The sequence below is a fragment of the Pan troglodytes genome, chromosome 5 (assembly GCF_028858775.2).
Source record: "Pan troglodytes isolate AG18354 chromosome 5, NHGRI_mPanTro3-v2.0_pri, whole genome shotgun sequence".
Lineage (NCBI taxonomy): Eukaryota > Metazoa > Chordata > Mammalia > Primates > Hominidae > Pan > Pan troglodytes.
Window position 1 is genome coordinate 116,638,780 of NC_072403.2, and position 22,727 is coordinate 116,661,506.

Below are 22,727 nucleotides of genomic sequence, written 5' to 3' on the forward strand. Positions count from 1 at the left end.
CAACTCTAGGACAATGACAACACGACACTTTTTAGTCTACAAAACTCCAATTCATTACTGTAAGTTGCTTTGTGATTAGTTAGCAAGCTTCCATGGAGACACCCCTCCACATTTCCATAAGCTATACTATGCTTGCAACTGGCCACAGCACATACCTCAATATTGCATTTAGCATGCTACATTTACAATTATTTGCTTTCATGTGGCTCTCTATTGAAGTGGGGCTGATTTGAGGGCCCAAACAAGTCATATTTACATCTATATCCCTGGGGCTAGCAAAATGCCTGGAGTAGACATTCATTAAATGTTTGTTGAATAGATTAATATTCGATTGACTAATTCAAGCAATAAATGCTCTGACATGTAATCCAAATGATTTCCTTGTTTGTGAAAAATATCTAGGCCCTAAAGGTTTGTTTTGTTTTTATAGTGGAAAAACTGAAAAATTCTTTATGTTCCTCTTTGATTTGATATTCAGAATATCAAATATATTTTTCAAACATCATCTAACATAATGAGGCCACAGGAAGGCTAACATATAATGCATAACACATCAGTAGAAAATTTAATCTTGGGTACATGGCTGTAGAGGATGTAATTACAACTTCTCAAGTTCTATACACATCAAAAAGAAAATTAATATTTCTTCTAAAGTTTGCCCGTGTATGTATCATGATTAAACTGATACAAAAAAAAAATTCTATTGCTTTTAAAATGAGGTGCTGTAGTGCTTTTTGGATAAATTAGAAAAATGACAAAGGAACGTTTAATGTATAGATTACTAAATACATACTTGCAAACATCTGAATAAAATTTAAAATGCTTTCTTAAAAATATGATTTATAACATAAAGCATAGTTTAGGTCACTGAAAAAAAAAGTTGAACCTCAAATAGCCTAAACAGTCTAGAAAAAAAAGAACAAAGGTGGCAGACTCACATATCCTGATTTGAAAACTTATTACAAAGCTGTGGTAATTAAAACAGTGTGATACTGCCAAGAAAAGAGACTTATGAACCAGTAGAACAGAATAGAGGCCAGAAATAACCCCTCACATGCATAATGAAATGATTTTCAACTAGAGTGCCAACAACATTCAAAGGGGAAAAGACAGTCTTTTCAACGAAGTGTGTTGGGAAAACCGGACATTCACTACAACGAAAATGAAGTTGGACCCTTACTTTACACTAAGTTACTTAAAAACTAACTCAAAATGGATTGAAGACCTAAATGTAAGAGCTGATACTATAAAACTCTTAGAAGAAAATATAAGGGAAAAGCTTAATAATACTGGATTTGGCAATGATTTATTGAATATGACACCAAATTGATATCCAGAACATACAAAGAATTCCCATAGCAAAAAAAAAAAAAAAGCCCGATTAAAAATGGGCAAACAATTGAAATAGACATTTCTCCAAAAAAAAAGATAAACAAATGCCCAATAAGCACATGAAAAGATGATCAACATCACCATTTACTAGGGAAATGCCAATCAAAACCACTTCACACTCATTAAGATGACTATCGGCAAAAAATCAAAAAAACAAAAGACAGAAAATTACAAGTATTGGCAAGGATGTGGAGAAATTGCTGCTGGGAATGTAAAATGATGCAGCCTCTGTGGAAAACAGTATGCAGGTTCCTCAACAAAATTAACAGAATTACAATACAGAATTATCATATGATCAGGCAATTCCACTTCTGGGTATATATCTGAAAGCACGGACTCAAAGAAGTATCTGCGCATACAGCAGCATTATTCACAATAGCCAAATGGTAGAAGCAACCCAAGTGTCCATCAACAGATGGCTGGATTATTATTTAGCCAAGGGAGTATTATTTAGCCTTAAAAAGGAAGCAAATTTTGATATGTGCTACAAAATGGATGAATCTAGAAGACCTTATGCTAAGTGAAATAAAGCAATCACAAAAGGACAAATATTGTATGATTCCACTTATACGAAGTTCTTAGAGTAGTCAAATTCGTAGACATAAAATTGGTGGTTGTTAGAGGCGGGTGGGAAAGGAGGATGGGGAGTTAGTGTTTAAAGTACAGTTTCAGTTGGGAAAGATGAAAAAATTCAGGAGATGGATGGTGGTGATAGTCACACATTAATGCGAATGCACTTAATGCCACAAAGTGTACACTTAAAAATTGTTTAAATGATACATTTTATGATATGCATTTACACACACACACAAATGGTTGAAAATATGCACCAGGATTGTCTATTTGAAATCACTTATATGTATACATCCACAGGGAAAAAAACATTTAACAATCCAATATGAAAGAATCCCTAAAAACAGCAATTTTCTCTTCTATCTGGGAAGTCGTCTGGTTTGGTTTACTGATGAAATTCTTGAGCTTACTTTAATAAACCAAGGCAATATTAAAAGTATGCCTGAAACTTGCTTATAAGACACTAATGCATAAACAATTCCTATTAACAGCAAGAGAATATATACAGAAGACCTGGCTATATCTCCTTGTAAGTTTAAATAAAATTCAACATTAGTTAATTTATAGATTTAACTTTTGCCTAAAAAATTAATAACGTGACCAAACATAAAAAGGGATAAAAATCAAGCCGTTCTGAATTTCCTATGATGTCGAATTTCAAATTAAATGTAACTATTTTATCAAGGCAAGATGAGAAAATAAATGTTGACATTGATTTTTATACAAATTATAGCACAGTATTTCAATATCAATATGATCAATCTAATGTCCTCCACACAAGTAAATTTTGAACGGTAAGTTAAAAATTCAGAAGATCCTCTAGTTTTAACATCTTAATTAAAATTATTCTATAAGCTGATAAACCATTCCTGAAACCTTATTCCTCTTTTCCTACACTATGAATAAATATGGCTGGCCCCATACTTATATAATCAGATCTGATCATGTTAAGATCATAATTCATCAGGCATAAGTATATATGAGAAAAATAAATAAAACAGTCTTTGGTTGAATATTATGACACTTAGATTATACAGTATAAAATTACAGTAAACAAAAATGGCATATTTCTATTTTATTTAAAAAGTAATTGGCCAGGCGCGGTGGCTCACGCCTGTAATCCCAGCACTTTGGGAGGTTGAGGCTGGTGGATCACTTGAGATCAGTAGGGACCAGACTGGCCAACATGGTGAAACCCCGTCTCTACTAAAATTACAAAAATTAGCCAGGCGAAGTGATGCGTGCACCTGTAATTGGAGGCTAAGGAAGGAGAATCGCTTGAACCCAGAAGGTGGAAGTTGCAGTGAGCTGAGATCAACCACTGCACTCCAGCCTGGGCAATAGAGCAAGACTTCATCTCAAAAAAAAAAAAAAGAAAAGAAAAGAAAAAAGAACTCAGCCGGACACAGTGATTCGCGCCTGTAATCCCAGCACTTTGGGATGCCGAGGCAGGTGGATCACTTGAGGTCAGGAGATCGAGACCAGCCTGGCCAACATGGTGAAACTCCATCTCTACTAAAAATACAAAATCAGCTGGGCATGGTGGTAAGCGCCTGTAATCCCAGCGACTCGGGAGGGCTTAGGCAGGAGAATCACTTGAACCTGGGAGGCGGGGGTTGCAGTGAGCCGAGCGAGATCCAGCCTGAGAAACAGAGCAAGACTCTTTCTCAAAAAAAAAAAAAAAAGAAATCATCAAGTCTGATTCCTAAGGGATAATGAAACAGTAAAACATTTAAGATGGCCTTATAGAGCAACAAAATATTAATGTCAATACTATAAAAATATTTAAAAATCACTTTTTGTATTAATTCTTGGTTCAACAATTGGAACACATTTGATTTTTCAGTAAGCTTGCACTAAATTATACTACAGACCTGTAGAAAGATACTTCAGTATCTAAATATAAACTAATACAGAATACAGAATACAGAATCCAAAAATTAAAAAAGAAAAAAAATTTATACTTTCGGTTTTGAATGACAAGTACTATACCTATACTAATGACTGGGAGTTCGAGGTAAAATTTAAGATTTTAAAAAGCTTAAAACTTTCTCAGTTTGAACTCAAAATATAGAGCTCTAATTACACTCAATGTTGAAAGGTGAATTCTTCAGTCCAAGGGTGAAGCTAGCTCCGTGTTGTTTCCCCTCAGCTTCCTTGGCTTCTACTCTTCACCCACATCTTTCACCTCCATTCAAGTGTGGATTTGCCACACTTCATAACTAAATAATAAATAGCACACCTCTTTTTCAGCATTGCTAAGAATGACTGTACTATTTAAAGTGGAGAAGCCTTGCATATTACTAATTCTAGTGTTTTACTCTATAGGAGCAGCCACCTAAGAGACAACTTAGTACTAAAAAACTTGAATAACTGATTTCTGCATCTTAAAGACTCATACTGACCAAATCATGGGGAAAATATAGTAATTCACTAGATGGTGTTGAAGTATAAACCATTTAGAAAAATATACTTGACAACATAAACCAAAATAAGGTCCGGATGGTTTAAAAATTGGAATGTAAAAACAGAAATTATAAAAACTTACATTAAAAAATTTATATAAACATATATATAAAATCTTAGGAGTAGGGAAGGATTTACAAAAACCACAAAGGAAAGTAATGATAATCAATTTGGCAATACGGTAATTTAAAACTTTCAAGTTATAAATTTAAATTACATGGAAATCTCTATATTTAGCTTTGATACACCAAGAAAACTATTTGCAGAGTTAATACCCTTAATATATAAACAACACTTAAAACTGAATTTTTAAAAATGATTGTGGAATACCAAATAATAAAGATAGGTAATTCATACCACACACAAAAAACTATATAAAATAAATTACATGAAAGTAAAAATGGGCCGGGTGCGGTGGCTCACGCCTACATGTAATCCCAGCATTTTGGGAGGCCAAGGCGGGCAGATCACAAGGTCAGGAGATCGAGACCACCCTGGCTAACAAGGTGAAACCCTGTCTCTACTAAAAATACAAAAATTAGCCATGCATGGTGGCGGGTGCCTATAGTCCCAGCTACTTGGGAGGCGGAGGCAGGAGAATGGCGTGAACCCAGGAGGTGCAGCTTACAGTGAGCCGAGATGGCGCCAGTGCACTCCAGCCTGGGCGACAGAGCGAGACTCCGTCTCAAAAAAAAAAAAGTAAAAATGACTATACCCTGTGCTGATAAAAGGAGTGCGTTCTCTCATTCTCTACTGACATCAGTACCCTTCTAGAAGATAAACGAATATATATCGAGATTATAAAAATTTATATATTCTCATACACAAAAATATCCTAAGAATTTATCCTCTATAATCAGACTGTCCCACAAGGATAGAAGCACAAAATATTCCTTATTCATAAATAGGAAAATTTAGCAATAAAGAATCAATTAAAGGAAGTCCCTAAAAATAAAACTAGATAGCCATTAAAAATTACATAGATCTATAAATTGAACAATTTAGTAACATATTGCTAAATTCAAAAAGTTATAAAATAACAATGGTTTTAAAAGTAAAAAATGTATATGTGTTAAAAATTCTAGAAGAATAACAAAAATGTTATCAGTGATTATTTTTAGGAATACAGATTGGAGTGGTTTTTCTCCTCCTATCTGAATTGTCAAATTATCAACTTTCTTACATAAAAAATATAATTATTTTTTCATCCTTTTTATTAAGTTATTCAAGCCTCTGAGTATTTCTTGGCATTCAGAGGCAAAAAACAAAAACAAAAGTTTTTCTATTTTTAGTCTATAACCTGTTAATAGTTATGTCTTATTTATTTATTATTTATTATTATTATTATTATTTTTTGAGACAGGGTCTCACACTGTCACCCCAGCTAGAGTGCAGTGGCGCAATCTCGGCTCACTGCAATCTCCACCTCCCAGGCTCAAGTGATCCTCCCACCTCAGACCCCTGAGTAGCTGGGACCACAGGCATGTGCCACCCTGCCCAGATAATTTTTGTATTTTTGTAGAGACGGTTTCGCCATGTTGCCCAGGCTGGTCCCAAACTCCTGAGCTCAAGTGATCTGCCCACCTCAGCCTCTCAAAGTGCTAGGATTACAGGCACTACTATAAATGTCTTATCTTTAATACCAAAACAAATCTTTAATACCTAAAACAGTGGGAAGGGTGGTAAGTTATTGACAATTCAGAGTAATAATTCCTCGTTTTAGTTATCTCTAGGCCACAAAAACAATACATTAAATTATTTCCATATTGTCATAAAAATACTGCTTACTTGCCAGTAACAAACTGCAAAAGAAGTACCGTGCCCAGCCTATTTATTCTTTAAAACTAGATTTATAGTGTGAGTCCAACTATTTTTCTAACTATACAGTAAAAAGACTAAAAAAAATAAACAAAATGTTAATTGTATATATCTCTGAATAGTGGGATCACTTAACATTAAGGATTTTAATTTTCTTCTATTTTCTCCATTTTCCAAATTTTCTACAATGATTAAACACTACTTTTAAAATAAAAACCACGGTTTTTAAAAATTATAGGCCGGGCACGGTGGCTCACACCTGTAATCCTAGCACTTTGGGAGACCGAGGCGGGTGGATCACCTGAGGTCAGGAGTTCAAGACCAGCTTGGCCACGATGGTGAAACCTCATCTCTACTAAAAAAAAAAAAAATACAAAAATTAGCCAGACGTGGTGGCAGGCACCTGTACTCCCAACTACTTGGGAGGCTGAGGCAGGAGAATCACTTGAACCCAGGGGGCGGAGGTTGCAGATCGGGCCACTGCACTCCAGCCTGGGGGACAGAGTGAGACTCTCTCAAAAAAAAAAAAAAAAACAGAAAAAGAAAATTTGGGGGAGGAGCCAAGATGGCCGAATAGGAACAGCTCCAGTCTACAGCTCCCAGCGTGAGCGACGCAGAAGATGGTGATTTCTGCATTTCCATCTGAGGTACCGGGTTCATCTCATTAGGGAGTGAGAGACAGTGGGCGCAGGTCAGTGGGTGTGCGCACCATGCGCGAGCCGAAGCAGGGCAAGGCATTGCCTCACTTGGGAAGCGCAAGGGGTTAGGGAGTTCCCTTTCCGAGTCAAAGAAAGGGGTGACGGACGGCACCTGGAAAATCGGGCCACTCCCACCCGAATACTGCGCTTTTCCGACAGGCTTAAAAAACGGCGCACCACGAGATTATATCCTGCACCTGGCTCAGAGGGTCCTACCCCACGGAGTCTCGCTGATTGCTAGCATAGCAGTCTGAGATCAAACTGCAAGGCAGCAGCGAGGCTGGGGGAGGGGTGCCCGCCATTTTCCAGGCTTGATTAGGTAAACAAAGCAGCCAGGAAGCCCGAACTGGGTGGAGCCCACCACAGCTCAAGGAGGCCGGCCTGCCTCTGTAGGCTCCACCTCTGGGGGCAGGGCACAGACAAACAAAAAGACAGCAGTAACCTCTGCAGACTTAAATGTCCCTGTCTGATAGCTTTGAGGAGAGCAGTAGTTCTCCCAGCACGCAGCTGGAGATCTGAGAACGGGCAGACTGACTAAAGTGGGTCCCTGACCCCTGACCCCCGAGCAGCCTAACTGGGAGGCACCCCCCAGCAGGGGCACACTGACACCTCACACGGCAGGGTAATCCAACAGACCTGCAGCTGAGGGTCCTGTCTGTTAGAAGGAAAACAAACAAACAGAAAGGACATCCACACCAAAAACCCATCTGTACATCACCATCATCAAAGACCAAAAGTAGATAAAACCACAAAGATGGGGAAAAAACAGAACAGAAAAACTGGAAACTCTAAAAAGCAGAGTGCCTCTCCTCCTCCAAAGGAACGCAGTTCCTCACCAGCAACGGAACAAAGCTGGATGGAGAATGACTTTGATGAGCTGAGAGAAGAAGGCTTCAGACGATCAAATTACTCTGAGCTACGGGAGGACATTCAAACCAAAGGCAAAGAAGTTGAAAACTTTGAAAAAAATTTAGAAGAATGTATAACTAGAATAACCAATACAGACAAGTGCTTAAAGGAGCTGATGGAGCTGAAAACCAAGGCTCGAGAACTACGTGAAGAATGCAGAAGCCTCAGGAGCTGATGCGATCAACTGGAAGAAAGGGTATCAGCAATGGAAGATGAAATGAATGAAATGAAGCGAGAAGGGAAGTTTAGAGAAAAAAGAATAAAAAGAAATGAGCAAAGCCTCCAAGAAATATGGGACTATGTGAAAAGACCAAATCTACGTCTGATTGGTGTACCTGAAAGTGATGGGGAGAATGGAACCAAGTTGGAAAACACTCTGCAGGATATTATCCAGGAGAACTTCCCCAATCTAGCAAGGCAGGCCAACGTTCAGATTCAGGAAATACAGAGAACACCACAAAGATACTCCTCGAGAAGAGCAACTCCAAGACACATAATTGTCAGATTCACCAAAGTTGAAATGAAGGAAAAAATGTTAAGGGCAGCCAGAGAGAAAGGTCGGGTTACCCTCAAAGGGAAGCCCATCAGACTAACAGCGGATCTCTCGGCAGAAACCCTACAAGCCAGAAGAGAGTGGGGGCCAATATTCAACATTCTTAAAGAAAAGAATTTTCAACTCAGAATTTCATATCCAGCCAAACTAAGCTTCATAAGTGAAGGAGAAATAAAATACTTTACAGACAAGCAAATGCTGAGAGATTCTGTCACCACCAGGCCTGCCCTAAAAGAGCCTGAAGGAAGCGCTAAACATGGAAAGGAACAACTGGTACCAGCTGCTGCAAAATCATGCCAAAATGTAAAGACCATCAAGACTAGGAAGAAACTATATCAACTAACGAACAAAATAACCAGCTAACATCATACTGACAGGATCAAATTCACACATAACAATATTAACTTTAAATGTAAATGGACTAAATGCTCCAATTAAAAGACACAGACTGGCAAATTGGATAAAGAGCCAAGACCCATCAGTGTGCTGTATTCAGGAAACCCATCTCACGTGCAGAGACACACACAGGCTCAAAATAAAAGGATGGAGGACGATCTACCGCAAATGGAAAACAAAAAAAGGCAGGGGTTGCAATCCTAGTCTCTGATAAAACAGACTTTAAACCACAAAGATCAAAAGAGACAAAGAAGGCCATTACATAATGGTAAAGGGATCAATTCAACAAGAAGAGCTAACTATCCTAAATATATATGCACCCAATACAGGAACACCAAGATTCATAAAGCAAGTCCTGAGTGACCTACAAAGAGACTTAGACTCCCACACATTAATAATGGGAGACTTTAACACCCCACTGTCAACATTAGACAGATCAACGAGACAGAAAGTCAACAAGGATACCCAGGAATTGAACTCAGCTCTGCACCAAGCGGACCTAATAGACATCTACAGAACTCTCCACCCCAAATCAACAGAATATACATTTTTTTCAGCACCACACCACACCTATTCCAAAACTGACCACATACTTGGAAGTAAAGCTCTCCTCAGCAAATGTAAAAGAACAGAAATTATAACAAACTATCTCTCAGACCACAGTGCAATCAAACTACAACTCAGGATTAAGAATCTCACTCAAAACCGCTCAACTACATGGAAACTGAACAACCTGCTCCTCAATGACTACTGGGTACATAACGAAATGAAGGCAGAAATAAAGATGTTCTTTGAAACCAATGAGAACAAAGACACAACATACCAGAATCTCTGGGACGCATTCAAAGCAGTGTGTAGAGGGAAATTTATAGCACTAAATGCCCACAAGAGAAAGCAGGAAAGATCAAAAATTGACACCCTAACATCACAATTAAAAGAACTAGAAAAGCAAGAGCAAACACATTCAAAAGCTAGCAGAAGGCAAGAAATAACTAAAATCAGAGCAGAACTGAAGGAAATAGAGACACAAAAAACCCTTCAAAAAATTAATGAAACCAGGAGCTGGTTTTTTGAAAGGATCAACAAAATTGATAGACCACTAGCAAGACTAAAAAAGAGAGAAGAATCAAATAGATGCAATAAAAAATGATAAAGGGGATATCACCACTAATCCTACAGAAACACAAACTACCATCAGAGAATACTACAAACACCTCTATGCAAATAAACTAGAAAATCTAGAAGAAATGGATAAATTCCTGGACACATACACTCTCCCAAGACTAAACCAGGAAGAAGTTGAATCTCTGAATAGACCAATAACAGGATCTGAAATTGTGGCAATAATCAATAGCTTGCCAACCAAAAAGAGTCCAGGACCAGATGGATTCACAGCCAAATTCTACTAGAGGTACAAGGAGGAACTGGTACCATTCCTTCTGAAACTATTCCAATCAATAGAAAAAGAGGGAATCCTCCCTAACGCATTTTATGAGGCCAGCATCATTCTGATACCAAAGCCGGGCAGAGACACAACAAAAAAAGAGAATTTTAGACCAATATCCTTGATGAACATTGATGCAAAAATCTTCAATAAAATACTGGCAAACCGAATCCAGCAACACATCAAAAAGCTTATCCACCATGATCAAGTGGGCTTCATCCCTAGGATGCAAGGCTGGTTCAATATATGCAAATCAATAAATGGAATCCAGCATATAAACAGAGCTAAAGACAAAAACCACATGATTATCTCAATAGATGCAGAAAAGGCCTTTGACAAAATTCAACAACCCTTCACGCTAAAAACTCTCAATAAATTAGGTATTGATGGGATGTATCTCAAAATAATAAGAGCTATCTATGACAATCCACAGCCAATATCATACTGGATGGGCAAAAACTGGAAGCATTCCCTTTGAAAACTGGCACAAGACAGGGATGCCCTCTCTCACCACTCCTATTCAACATAGTGTTGGAAGTTCTGGCCAGGGAAATTAGGCAGGAGAAGGAAATAAAGGGTATTCAATTAGGAAAAGAGGAAGTCAAATTGTCCCTGTTTGCAGATGACATGATTATATATCTAGAAAACCCCATTGTCTCAGCCCCAAATCTCCTTAAGCTGATAAGCAACTTCAGCAAAGTCTCAGGATACAAAATCAATGCACGAAAATCACAAGCATTCTTATACACCAACAACAGACAAACAGAGAGCCAAATCATGAGTGAACTCCCATTCACAATTGCTTCAAAGAGAATAAAATACCTAGGAATCCAACTTACAAGGGATGTGAAGGACCTCTTCAAGGAGAACTACAAACCACTGCTCAAGGAAATAAAAGAGGATACAAACAAATGGAAGAACATTCCATGCTCATGGGTAGGAAGAATCATTATCGTGAAAATGGCCATACTGCCCAAGGTAATTTACAGATTCAATGCCATCCCCATCAAGCTACCAATGACTTTCTTCACAGAATTGGAAAAAACTACTTTAAACTTCATATGGAACCAAAAAAGAGCCCGCATCACCAAGTCAATCCTAAGCCAAAAGAACAAAGCTGGAGGCATCACACTACCTGACTTCAAACTATACTACAAGGCTACAGTAACCAAAACAGCATGGTACTGGTACCAAAACAGAAATATAGATCAATGGAACAGAACAGAGCCCTCAGAAATGACGCCACATATCTACAACTATCTGATCTTTGACAAACCTGAGAAAAACAAGCAATGGGGAAAGGATTCCCTATTTAATAAATGGTGCTGGGAAAACTGGCTAGCCATATGTAGAAAGCTGAAACTGGATCCCTTCCTTACACCTTATACAAAAATCAATTCAAGATGGATTAAAGACTTAAACGTTAGATCTAAAACCATAAAAACCCTAGAAGAAAACCTAGGCATTACCATTCAGGACATAGGCATGGGCAAGGACTTCATGTCTAAAACACCAAAAGCAATGGCAACAAAAGACAAAATTGACAAATGGGATCTAATTAAACTAAAGGGCTTCTGCACAGCAAAAGAAACTACCATCAGAGTGAACAGGCAACCTACAACATGGGAGAAAATTTTCGCAACCTACTCATCTGACAAAGGGCTAATATCCAGAATCTACAATGAACTCAAACAAATTTACAAGAAAAAAACAAACAACCCCATCATAAAGTGGGCAAAGGACATGAACAGACACTTCTCAAAATAAGACATTTATGCAGCCAAAAAACACATGAAAAAATGCTCATCATCACTGGCCATCAGAGAAATGCAAATCAAAACCACAATGAGATACCATCTCACACCAGTTAGAATGGCGATCATTAAAAAGTCAGGAAACAACATGTGCTGGAGAGGATGTGGAGAAATAGGAACACTTTTACACTGTCGGTGGGACTGTAAACTAGTTCAACCATTGTGGAAGTCAGTGTGGCGATTCCTCAGGGATCTAGAACTGGAAATACCATTTGACCCAGTGATCCCATTACTGGGTATATACCCAAAGGACTATAAATTATGCTGCTATAAAGACACATGCACACGTATGTTTATTGCGGCGCTATTCACATTAGCAAAGACTTGGAACCAACCCAAATGTCCAACAATGATAGACTGGATTAAGAAAATGTGGCACATAAACACCATGGAATACTATGCAGCCATAAAAAATGATGAGTTCATGTCCTTTGTAGGGACATGGATGAAATTGGAAATCATCATTCTCAGTAAACTATCACAAGAACAAAAAACCAAACACCGCATATTCTCATTTATAGGTGGGAATTGAACAATGAGATCACATGGACACAGGAAGGGGAATATCACACTCTGGGGACTGTGGTGGGGAGGGGGGAGGGATAGCATTGGGAGATATACCTAATGCTAGATGACGAGTTAGTGGGTGCAGCGCACCAGCATGGCACATGTATACATATGTAACTAACCTGCACAATGTGCACATGTACCCTAAAACTTAGAGTATAATAATTAAAAAAAAATTATATATATGTATTTTATGTAGATATATATTCACTATTATGCTTTTTAAATATGCAGAAAAAACATAGAAGTAAATATATTAAATTGTTTATAGTGGTTATGGCTGATGGGCTATGGTTTTTCTTATTCTAATTTTCTATTTTCTAATTTTCCTAGGAGAAATATGTACATTTATAATGAAAAAAACGAACTACATTTTCGTAAATAGAAGATAAAATTCTGTTATCCAAAATGAAAATCAGACTTTTTTTACATCTTTCAGAAATACAAGCTAAAAGATGGTTAAATCATCTAGTTTTCTAATATCTATTATATTTAACTGGTTCCAAAAGTGAACTTTTCAGAGAAGTGTAGTACTACAAATTATTTTTTAGGCCATGAATCTTGACACTTTAAAGTTTACTTTGAATTACAGAAAAACTGTTGTGTATGGGTAATACAGAGTTAACCAGGATAAACTGAATTGCCTTACTATTAAACCAAACCAGCAATATACAAATATTAAAATATTAAAATAATATACAAATATTAAAAATTTGGCTACTATCATTGACCTACCTGCAGAGCGAAAAGATTTCCAAATTATAAAGTACAATATACTGATAATCCTAATTGGAGATGCTTTTTAATATATTAAGTAAACATGATTGCTCACTACTATAAATGTCTTATCTTTAATACCAAAATAAATCTTTCTTTAATACCTAAAACAGTGGAAAGGGTGATAAGTTACTGACAATTCAGAGTAATAATTCCTTATTTTAGTTATCTCTAAGCCATTAAAAGCAGAATACATTAAATTATTTCCATATTATCATAAAAATACTGCTTACCTGCCCGTAACAAACTGTAAGAGAAGAACTCTCTCCTCTTGAGTAATGTCTTCTACAACTTCCCAGAACCACTAACAACAAGAACAAAAAACTTAGCTCATATTTCAGAGCAATTGTAGACTTCTCAATACCAGAGAAATATGCAATATTCATAAAGCACATTTTATTCTATGAAACTCGTTTACCAAAAATGATTTCATGCAAAGCTTTCATATGCACTATTCCCACAAGAATAATTTGGGTAAACACTTTACTTTGTTAATTAATGTAAGTTTTCATCCAATAGTGCTGAAAAGCTTACAAAATTAAACGGCAAAACTTAACTTCATTCTAAGCTCTAGAGAAATTTTACCTGAATAACTGGATCTTCTCTTTCATAGCCACTTGTGTATTCTGTATTTTTTATCCAATCACTCACATCAATTTCTGGCATGCCAGAAAGCAGTAGCTCCTTGGGGGAAGACGAAAAATATTTCAATAATTTTCTTTAGGGAAAAAAGTTATTATATTTAAGTGGTAAATTTGCCTTAATTAGAAACTAATCCCATGTAAAACTGATATATTTTTGTGACAGTTCCTGCATGTCATCAACAACAAGCATTACATGAGAGAGAATCCTTGACGTTGATAATCTCAAATATTATAAGATGTGGAGATGTTTCCACATTGATACAATTTCATTAAAACATAAGAGATTATAGTTTATATGTTTATGTGTGAACATATGCAACAAGTTTATATGTGCAAAAGTTTTATGAACATTATCTTTGGTTTACTTTATATTTTTACAATTTTTTGCAATTTTGTTAACTTCTGTAAGGAGACAGTATTCTCAACATGAAAGTGACAACAAAGACCTGAATAAATACTTGACTAAACAAGGGGAAAATCATCAAGAAATCATTATCATGAGGAAAAAGGAGGTAATATAAAAATAGTTACGATTTTTAAAAAATATTTAGGCCTTTTAGGAATTCAATTCTGGAATAATTTGGATCCTGTAAAGTCAATTTTCTCCAAAGTCAAAAAAAATGCAATTTTCCTAATGACTTGATAGGTTTATTTTATCCAGGAAGATCATCAAAGACACAAAATCTCAATCGTATAAGTAAAAATGAAATTAAGAATGGCAAAGTATTTACCTTTTTGTTTTTCAAGGGAAAAGAGGACATGAAAAGAGCTTGTCCACTTCTCTGAATCAGTCCATATATCACAGTTAGAGATGCTTACATAGTCAGGGGAGGCAATGATTGGCCTACACTTTACACTGATGATTCAGAATATCAGGATTTCCTTTTTTTTTTGAGACCGAGTCTGGCTCTGTCACCCAGGCTGGAGTGCAGTGGCGCTGGCGCGGCTCACTGCAAGCTCCACCTCCCGGGTTCACGCCATTCTCCCACCTCAGCCTCCCAAGTAGCTGGGACTACAGGCACCCGCCACCATGCCCGGCTAATTTTTTTGTAGTTTTAGTAGAGATGAGGTTTCACCGTGTTAGCCAGGATGGTCTCAATCTCCTGACCTTGTGATCCACCCACCTCGGCTCCAAAAGTGCTGGGATTACAGGCGTGAACCACCGTGCCCGGCCAGGATTTCTTATTACAGTGATGTAGATACCCTGTGATTCAAAATCATGTCTCCTATAGTAAACTACTCATAACATATACCTGACCTTGTACCTTAAATAAGATTGATATAAGGCAACATCTGAGAACTCTTGAGGGTTTCCGAGATCTACTCAGTGGGTCCATGAGGTTCTCCCTTTTCCAACTTATCTGTATGAGGTTGAGTTTTCTTCATATATTTCAACCAAACAACATACCAAAACAGATTATACACAAAAGCAGTTATAAGGGCCCATTTGTCTTCTACTAAGCTAGACATTAAAGAAATTTGCAAAACTGTAAAACAGTACCAGTCTTCCCACTGTTTCTGTTTTGTTCTGGAAAATGCAATTTTAGTTTTTCAAATGTTCTCTATGTTAATATAATAATGGATTATTTTATGTGAATAAAATATTTTACATTTCTGTTTTAATTTCAAGTAAATATCCATTGAAATAACCCACATAAACAAAAACTCTTTTGTTTTAAGGGGTCCTAAGACCAAAAAGTTTTACAACTGCTAGTATAGGGTGTGTTTTAGTCCTAGTCACAGTGTTATAGAATCCTTTTCCTAGATGAAGACAGTCTAGTCTACATTGACCACCCCCAAATACATTCTCTAGCTTCCTTTGCGCTGCAGACTGGCTGCTTTGCCTGCTGGCTGTCTTGCCAGCTGGCTTTGGTTTGGGTTTGGAGCCTGGGAAACATAGGCAGTTAGTCTGGAGGTGAGGGTACTCTCTGCTCCCCCACTGCTTCAGCACCTCTTTGCAGTAGCTATGGCTCCTCAAGTATGTATGGCTACCATCAGGTGGCCCCTCCTTGGCGGTTCAGGCTCCCACGGGGCTCTTCACAGTAATTCCTCTACCTGTCTCTTCAGTCCTAGGGATGATAAAGGCTTTCCCTGTTGCCAGTCTGTGGATGTCTCACTAGACATTGTTTATTCTTAACACTGCCCATACCTCTGTCATAGTCTCTTTGTTAAAGTTTCGATATTTGAACCATCTGGAGAAATTCTGTTCCCTGGCAGGACTCTGATATAGGTTTGCTAAAAGGGAGTGGGACAGGCTTTACGCATGTCTTACAATTCATGAGTTTAATCCTTTTCCCTTCTAGGCTGAAGATAAGCTTTCAATAATATTAAGTATGCTTTCATTATTCATAATTATGAATAAAAATGACTAACATTATATTCTCTCAAGAAATTTGAAGCACTTCATGAATATCACATTAATTGTTATGATTTTTTTTCAAGAAGAAGAAAAAGAAAGGATCTTTATTATCCCATCTGGTTACTAAACTGACCAAAAACAAACAGATGAAATGAGAATTCCAGAATAAAATGTACATATTAAGAAAAATATTTTAAGTACCAATCAATTTTTTTAATACAACAAAATAATTGAATTCATCTGTTGGAACTATGTGTAAGGTATATAACTCATACTAATAGTTAGAAACTGAATCATGAAAGTATTCATAGGCATCAGCTTACCTAGCATCACACGATTCAGTGTTTTTATATTCTGGTTCTATCATGGATAAATTCACAAGCAGCACAGTATGGAAGAAGAGTCCACAGTCATCTCTTGATGCCTTCTGTCTACAATGGATGACCACACCTCCAGTTCAGTACACTGGAGCTACTCGATACCTTCTCCTCACTAAAACTCTAGAATTTAACCTGAATCCTTTAACTCAGATGCACATCCAGTTTAGACGTTTGCACCAAATTTTTTAAAAGTTTCCTTTCTCAGTGCAGCATAGCCCTCCCCTATGAAAGACACAAAGTCACACAAAAAGTTCTAAAGCCAAGTCCCTCTGATTACTCATGCCACCAAGCAGCAGACTGGCAACAGTGATGGTATCTGGGGTCAGGGAACATGAGTTCATAGCCTACCACTAACACATGCTCTATGACCATGAACAAGTTCCATATCTTCTTTGGCCTAGTTTTCTCATCTGTAAAATGGGGACAATAGTACTCACCTCAAGAGATTTTTTGTGAGCGTTTTTAAAAGTAATACATATAAAATACCTGGCAAATACTAAATGCTTAATAATTATTATTATCACTGTATAAATCAAGACCATGCCTACAATGTTGCTCTTCCCAAATGTGAATCAGCTCAACTTAGTAAAGTCAGAGTCCAAGACAAACTAGGAACCTGATCTAAATTTTAATGTAAGAGCCACAGTTAAAAACTTACCAGTAACAGACCTAAATGTGAAAGATAAAGGAATAAAGCTTTTAAAAGAAAACACAGAAAAATATCTTCACAGCCTTGGAGTAAGAAACAGTTTCTACAACAGGACACAAAAAGCTTCTTCCATCAAAAAAAAACAAAAACAAAAACAAAAAAAACTGATAAACTGAACTATGTTAAACCCCAAAATTTTTATTCACTGAAAAGACCTGAGTAGAAAATATTCGTAATACATATATCTGATAAAAGACTCTTATAAAAGAATACATAAAGAGTCCTACAAATCAGTAAAAAGAAAAAAAAATACAGAAGTGGACAAATTACTTAAATAGACACTTCGAAAACAGTACACAAATGGCTATAATCATGAAAGGTGTGTAACTTCATTAGCTATCAGGTAAATACAAATTAAAATCTCAAGGAAAGACCACTACTGAATTACCAGAATGGAAATGAAAAAGATGGAAAATTATCAAATGCTAGTGAGAATGCAGAACACCCAGAACTCTCACACCTCCTAATGGGAGTGTAAACTGATGCATCACTTGGGAAACTATCTGCTCCTATCTACTGAAATGGGGTACATGCACAGCCTATGTCCCAGCAATTCCACTCCAAGGCATATAACCTACAGAATGCAAACTTATGTTTTCCTAAAGGCATGATTATAGCAGCAGTACTTGAAAGAGCCTGAAACTGAAAAGTACCCACTAAATGTTCATCAAGAGTAGAAAAGACTAAAGGAAACTGAAATGCTATACAGCAATTAAAATGAACAAATTACCAACTGCATGCAACAATATGTATGATTCCCACAAACAAAAACTTGAGCTAAGAAAGCCAGATACATTCTATTTACATAATTCTAAAATAGGCGAATCTCGTCTATGATTTTAGAAGTCAGGAGAATGGTTACCCTTAAGGTGGGAGAATGACTGGAGGGGGATGACAGAGTGACATATGGGGTGCTAGAATTTCTGTTTCTTCATCTGGGTGTTAGTTTCATGGGTATGTTCAGTTTGTTAAAACTTATCAAGCTATACATTTATGATGTGTGTCCTTTTCTGCATGTATATCATAACCCAAAGTTTTATAAACTTATTGATATCAGTAAATTACAAGGCAAAGTTTTCATCAATTATTTTTGTTGTTGCTATTTGTTTTTTACATACATATAGGTCCAGCAAATAACTAATGCTCTGTTTTGAATTTCAAAAGGCTAATTTAATCCAAGCACAGTACAGGAAAAGCCATATTTCAGTCAGGTCTAATAATATAATAGCTCGAATAGTCCTCCATTTTTAAATGCTGAAAATCACTTCTATTGTTACATAAAAACTAGACAAATCTATGCTAACTGAAGCCATTAACTGTACAGCTTAAAAACAATAAAAAAAAACCTCAAAACTTACATTTAATGAAACTAAATCACAATGGACTTCAAAATTAATTAGCAAATTTTATTCACTATTATACTAAGATATACTATGAATGATAAATTAAAAATACTGATACATATGTAAAATTAAAGGTATATATCCGTATCTGTATCCATATATTAAAATGAAAGGCATGGGGTAAAACTAATTTTCTGAGACAGAATAAAAAGTAAATAAAACATTTCCACTGATCTGGAACTTACTATTCCAAATTATATACTTTTAGGTAAGAAAGCAGCTATATGCTATTTAAAATACTGTGCTTTATTAAGATTTAGACAACTCAAAGAGTTTAAAAATAATTCTCCAAATTACCAAAACTAAAGAGAAAAAGAAAATGGAGAAAAATGCAGACATAAATCATATAAAATTGGAAATTCTGTTGGATCACAGTACAATAAAGGCAAATTAAAGTAGCAAAACCAAACATTCATTAGGGACTAGAGGATGGCAAAGACGATGGACTCCATAGGTTTGAAATAAAGAATTATAAAATTATATATATGGCAATATAAGAAACTGGAGAAGACAATACTATACAATAAGAAAAACCTTCTTAATTCTTTTTAGAAGTTTACGAAGTTAGTATCAGCGCCCTTTACGTCATGTGGTCAAATAAAAAATTCAGAAATAATGTAGAATACTGTGTATATAGGAAGACTGGCCTTCAACATCTCCCATATAGAAGAAACAGGAATATATTCCATTTTGGTTTGTCACCACCTCACCTCACTTCACATTAAGGAGCTGCTTATCTGGTTATTAAGCTTAAGAGATGCACATCCATAAATTTTATATCAAATCCCTAAAAATGGACATTAAACCATTTTGTCTCATTTATACATTATTTCATTCATCATAGTACTCCACAATTATTTCTGAATTACATCAACTAGTTTTGTGTTGTTGTGTTACAACATAAGAACTGATGTTTTTCCTTACCAATTCATATTCATCAAAAAGCTGTATGAGGGAGGGTGGAATGAACATATGAAAGCCCTGTAAAAAAGCATTGATCTGAGGCTGAATGGCTCTTGTCATTCGAAGTTCAGTAACAAGCTGGACGTACTCCGCCTGTTGAAAAAGAAGTTTTCATAATGACTTTTCAGAAACTTTTTACATACTTAATGTTAATATAATTATTTCTTATTTAAGAGGTAAAGGTTTAAAATAAAATTGACACCAACACTCATACATCTCAGCAAATCAGCAAGCCACTATTCACTAAGCTGTTGAGGAAAAAATTCCAGGGACTCAATCATCCATGACTTCTCTCACACCCTATTTCAGCTGATACTATCAGATCTACCTTTTAAAAAAATTCTCAATCTTACCTTGTCTCACTACCTCCATTTCAGCACCCCAGTCCAAGCTATCATCACTTCTTATCTGGATTACTGCAACATCTGGTGTCCCTGTTTCCATTTTTGCCCCTGTACTGATGCTTCTCCACACCTTAGCCAGAGTGATTTAAAAATATATATATGTATATATACACATAGATATATATGTGTGTGTATGTACATGTAAATAACTCAGATCAGGCAACTCTCTTGCTCAAAACCCTATAATGACTTCTCATGACATCTGGAGTAACATCCAAATTCCTTTCCTGGTCTCTAAGGCCCTAAATGATCTGGCCTCTGCCTTGCTCTCTGATCTCACTTCTTTCCATTCTCCCCCTAGTGCATTCATTCACTCAATTCTGGTTTCACTGGCTTTCTGGCTATTCCCAAAACACAAGCTTGTCCGGGCCCCAATGTGTTTATACTTCTAGATCATTCTCACTGAAATGTCTCATTAGAATGTAATCTCTCTGCAGACAGGAACTTTGTTTTACCAGGATATATACCAACTCCTAAAAAGTGGCTGCCACTTTGAAAGTATTCAAAAAATATGTGAAGAATGAATGCATACCATCATCAAATTCACTTAACACATACTTAGAACTCGGTAAAATCATTCTTTGTAGCATAGTCAATTCAATTGAGTTAAGGTAATCTATATATTCACCCACTTTATTTTAAAATACGTGATAATCATAGAAAATATTGTTACTTAAAATTTAACTGGTAATAAGCAGAGGGCATGGTGGCACATGTCTGTACTCCTAGTTACTAGGGGAGGCTGAGGTGGAAGCATTGCTTGAGCCCAGGAGTTCGAGTCTGCAGTGAACTATGACCGTGCCACCACACTCCAACCCGGGCAACAGGGCAAGATCCTGTCTCTTAAAGAAAAAAATACTAATAATAACTGGTAATTTAAAAAATGTATTTTGGCTTAGAACAAAATGAATTATATACAGAGAGAGAAAGAGTATGTGTCTGTATACACATATAAACTATTAGGTTATCATTTATATTTTTTTTAATTAGTTATAAGTGAAACTTTGTGAGTTAAAAACAATATGCTATAGCAGGTATATAGCTCCTACCTACTAGGAATTAAAACTCTAACAGGGAAGAAACTCTGTTTTAGCCCTCTTCCTTTATTTTTTTTTTTTGGCACTAATCTGATGCTCTGTTCAAAAACAAACAAACAAAAAAAACCAAACAAAAAAAAAAAAAACAGGGGAAAAAAAGACCATAAAAAGGCACTGAGCCAGCAAGTTCTATATGACTGCTAGCTATGAATTCTTCACAGCTCTCAGAGCTACAGAAGTGTCACAGTAGATTCCATACAGCTCTCCCAAAACCCGGTGTGGCTCCTTTTACAATTTAACACAAGGAAAGCTACCATCTCTGCTATTCAATCTAGTCTCACCCCAAATCCCACTTCCCACCAACCAAAGGTGCAAGTTTTTCTCTACTATATAGGAATTAATTAGCTACAAGTCACATACAGGTACTTATTATAGAGAGGGAGACAGAAATGTGTACCCAACAGTCAAACAGAAACATACACTAAATTTCTGGAGTCCAACCCGGGAAATAACATATATAAAATATTTCATAGTGATTACAGCAGTGATACCTGCATTAGCACATGACTATATTTCAGTTTATGTCTACTCTCACTAAAATTGTTCACTGGATGTACTAAAAGTTTTCTGCCCCATTCATATAATTAATTAATTATATATTATATTTTTTAAGATGCCAGGAAAGACCCTATTCTTCCCTAAAGAGACTTTTTCCCAAGAGGTTTTGGCTTTACCATCTTAAAGTGTGACTCAATAATCTCTGTGGAAGACCTTAATAAGTCATGAAGCATGAAAATAAAAGATTTATGACTTGCTCATGTGAACATTACCTATTTTAATTGCATTCCATATCTATCAGAATAGTATATACTCTATTTTTTACCAATTAATCCCTATTATTTCCTCCTACATTTTTTAAAATTATTTTTACAAATATAATACTCTTTATCACACTTTTCCTTCCATTTATTTTAATATTTATTATTTTCCACATGTATTTCAGTAACCCAGTTCATAGTTATTGATACCAATTTTTGAAAATCAGCTCCTTCACATCCCAGTCTTCATGCTAATTAAGTAATTCAAATGTGGATGGCAGTTGAACTAAATTATTTTTCAATAAAATAATGAAATCCTAGCTATCATAAACACTTAATTTTTCAGTAATATAAGAGTTTTTCAAATACTTGAAAGAGCTGTGTTTAATGGAAAAATCTAAGTCGAACTGCTTCTAAAATGTTTCCCTGCCTCGCTAAACAGTACACCTTCAAACAGAATAAAACAAATTAATATTATCTTGACAATAGAATTTTACTATGAACACCCACTACTGTTACCCAGTAACATTTCAAGTGTTCATGTTGTGTAGAAATACACTGGCTAAGGGTTCTAAGGACAGAGCTTTGGTATCTCACTGGGAC

At 36.2% G+C, this 22,727-nt stretch overlaps 1 protein-coding gene across 19 annotated transcripts in view; it reads right to left on the bottom strand.

Moving 5' to 3' along the window:
* Positions 1-22,727, bottom strand: part of HACE1 (HECT domain and ankyrin repeat containing E3 ubiquitin protein ligase 1) — a 182,639-nt gene that overhangs the window by 49,998 nt on the left and 109,914 nt on the right. For 18 of the 19 annotated variants that reach the window (XR_008548611.2, XR_010158119.1, XM_016956055.4 and 15 more), the window contains 3 exons: positions 19,827-19,958; positions 13,993-14,091; positions 13,641-13,711 (listed from right to left, as the gene is read on the bottom strand). Coding sequence is in view for 16 of the 19 variants with exons in the window: in XM_016956055.4 (XP_016811544.1) it covers positions 13,641-13,711; positions 13,993-14,091; positions 19,827-19,958 (302 nt within the window). In the remaining 3 variants the exon portion in view is untranslated. Of the gene's footprint in view, positions 1-13,640; positions 13,712-13,992; positions 14,092-16,733; positions 16,842-19,826; positions 19,959-22,727 lie in introns of all 19 variants that reach the window. The other variant, XR_010158120.1, reaches the window with a different exon arrangement.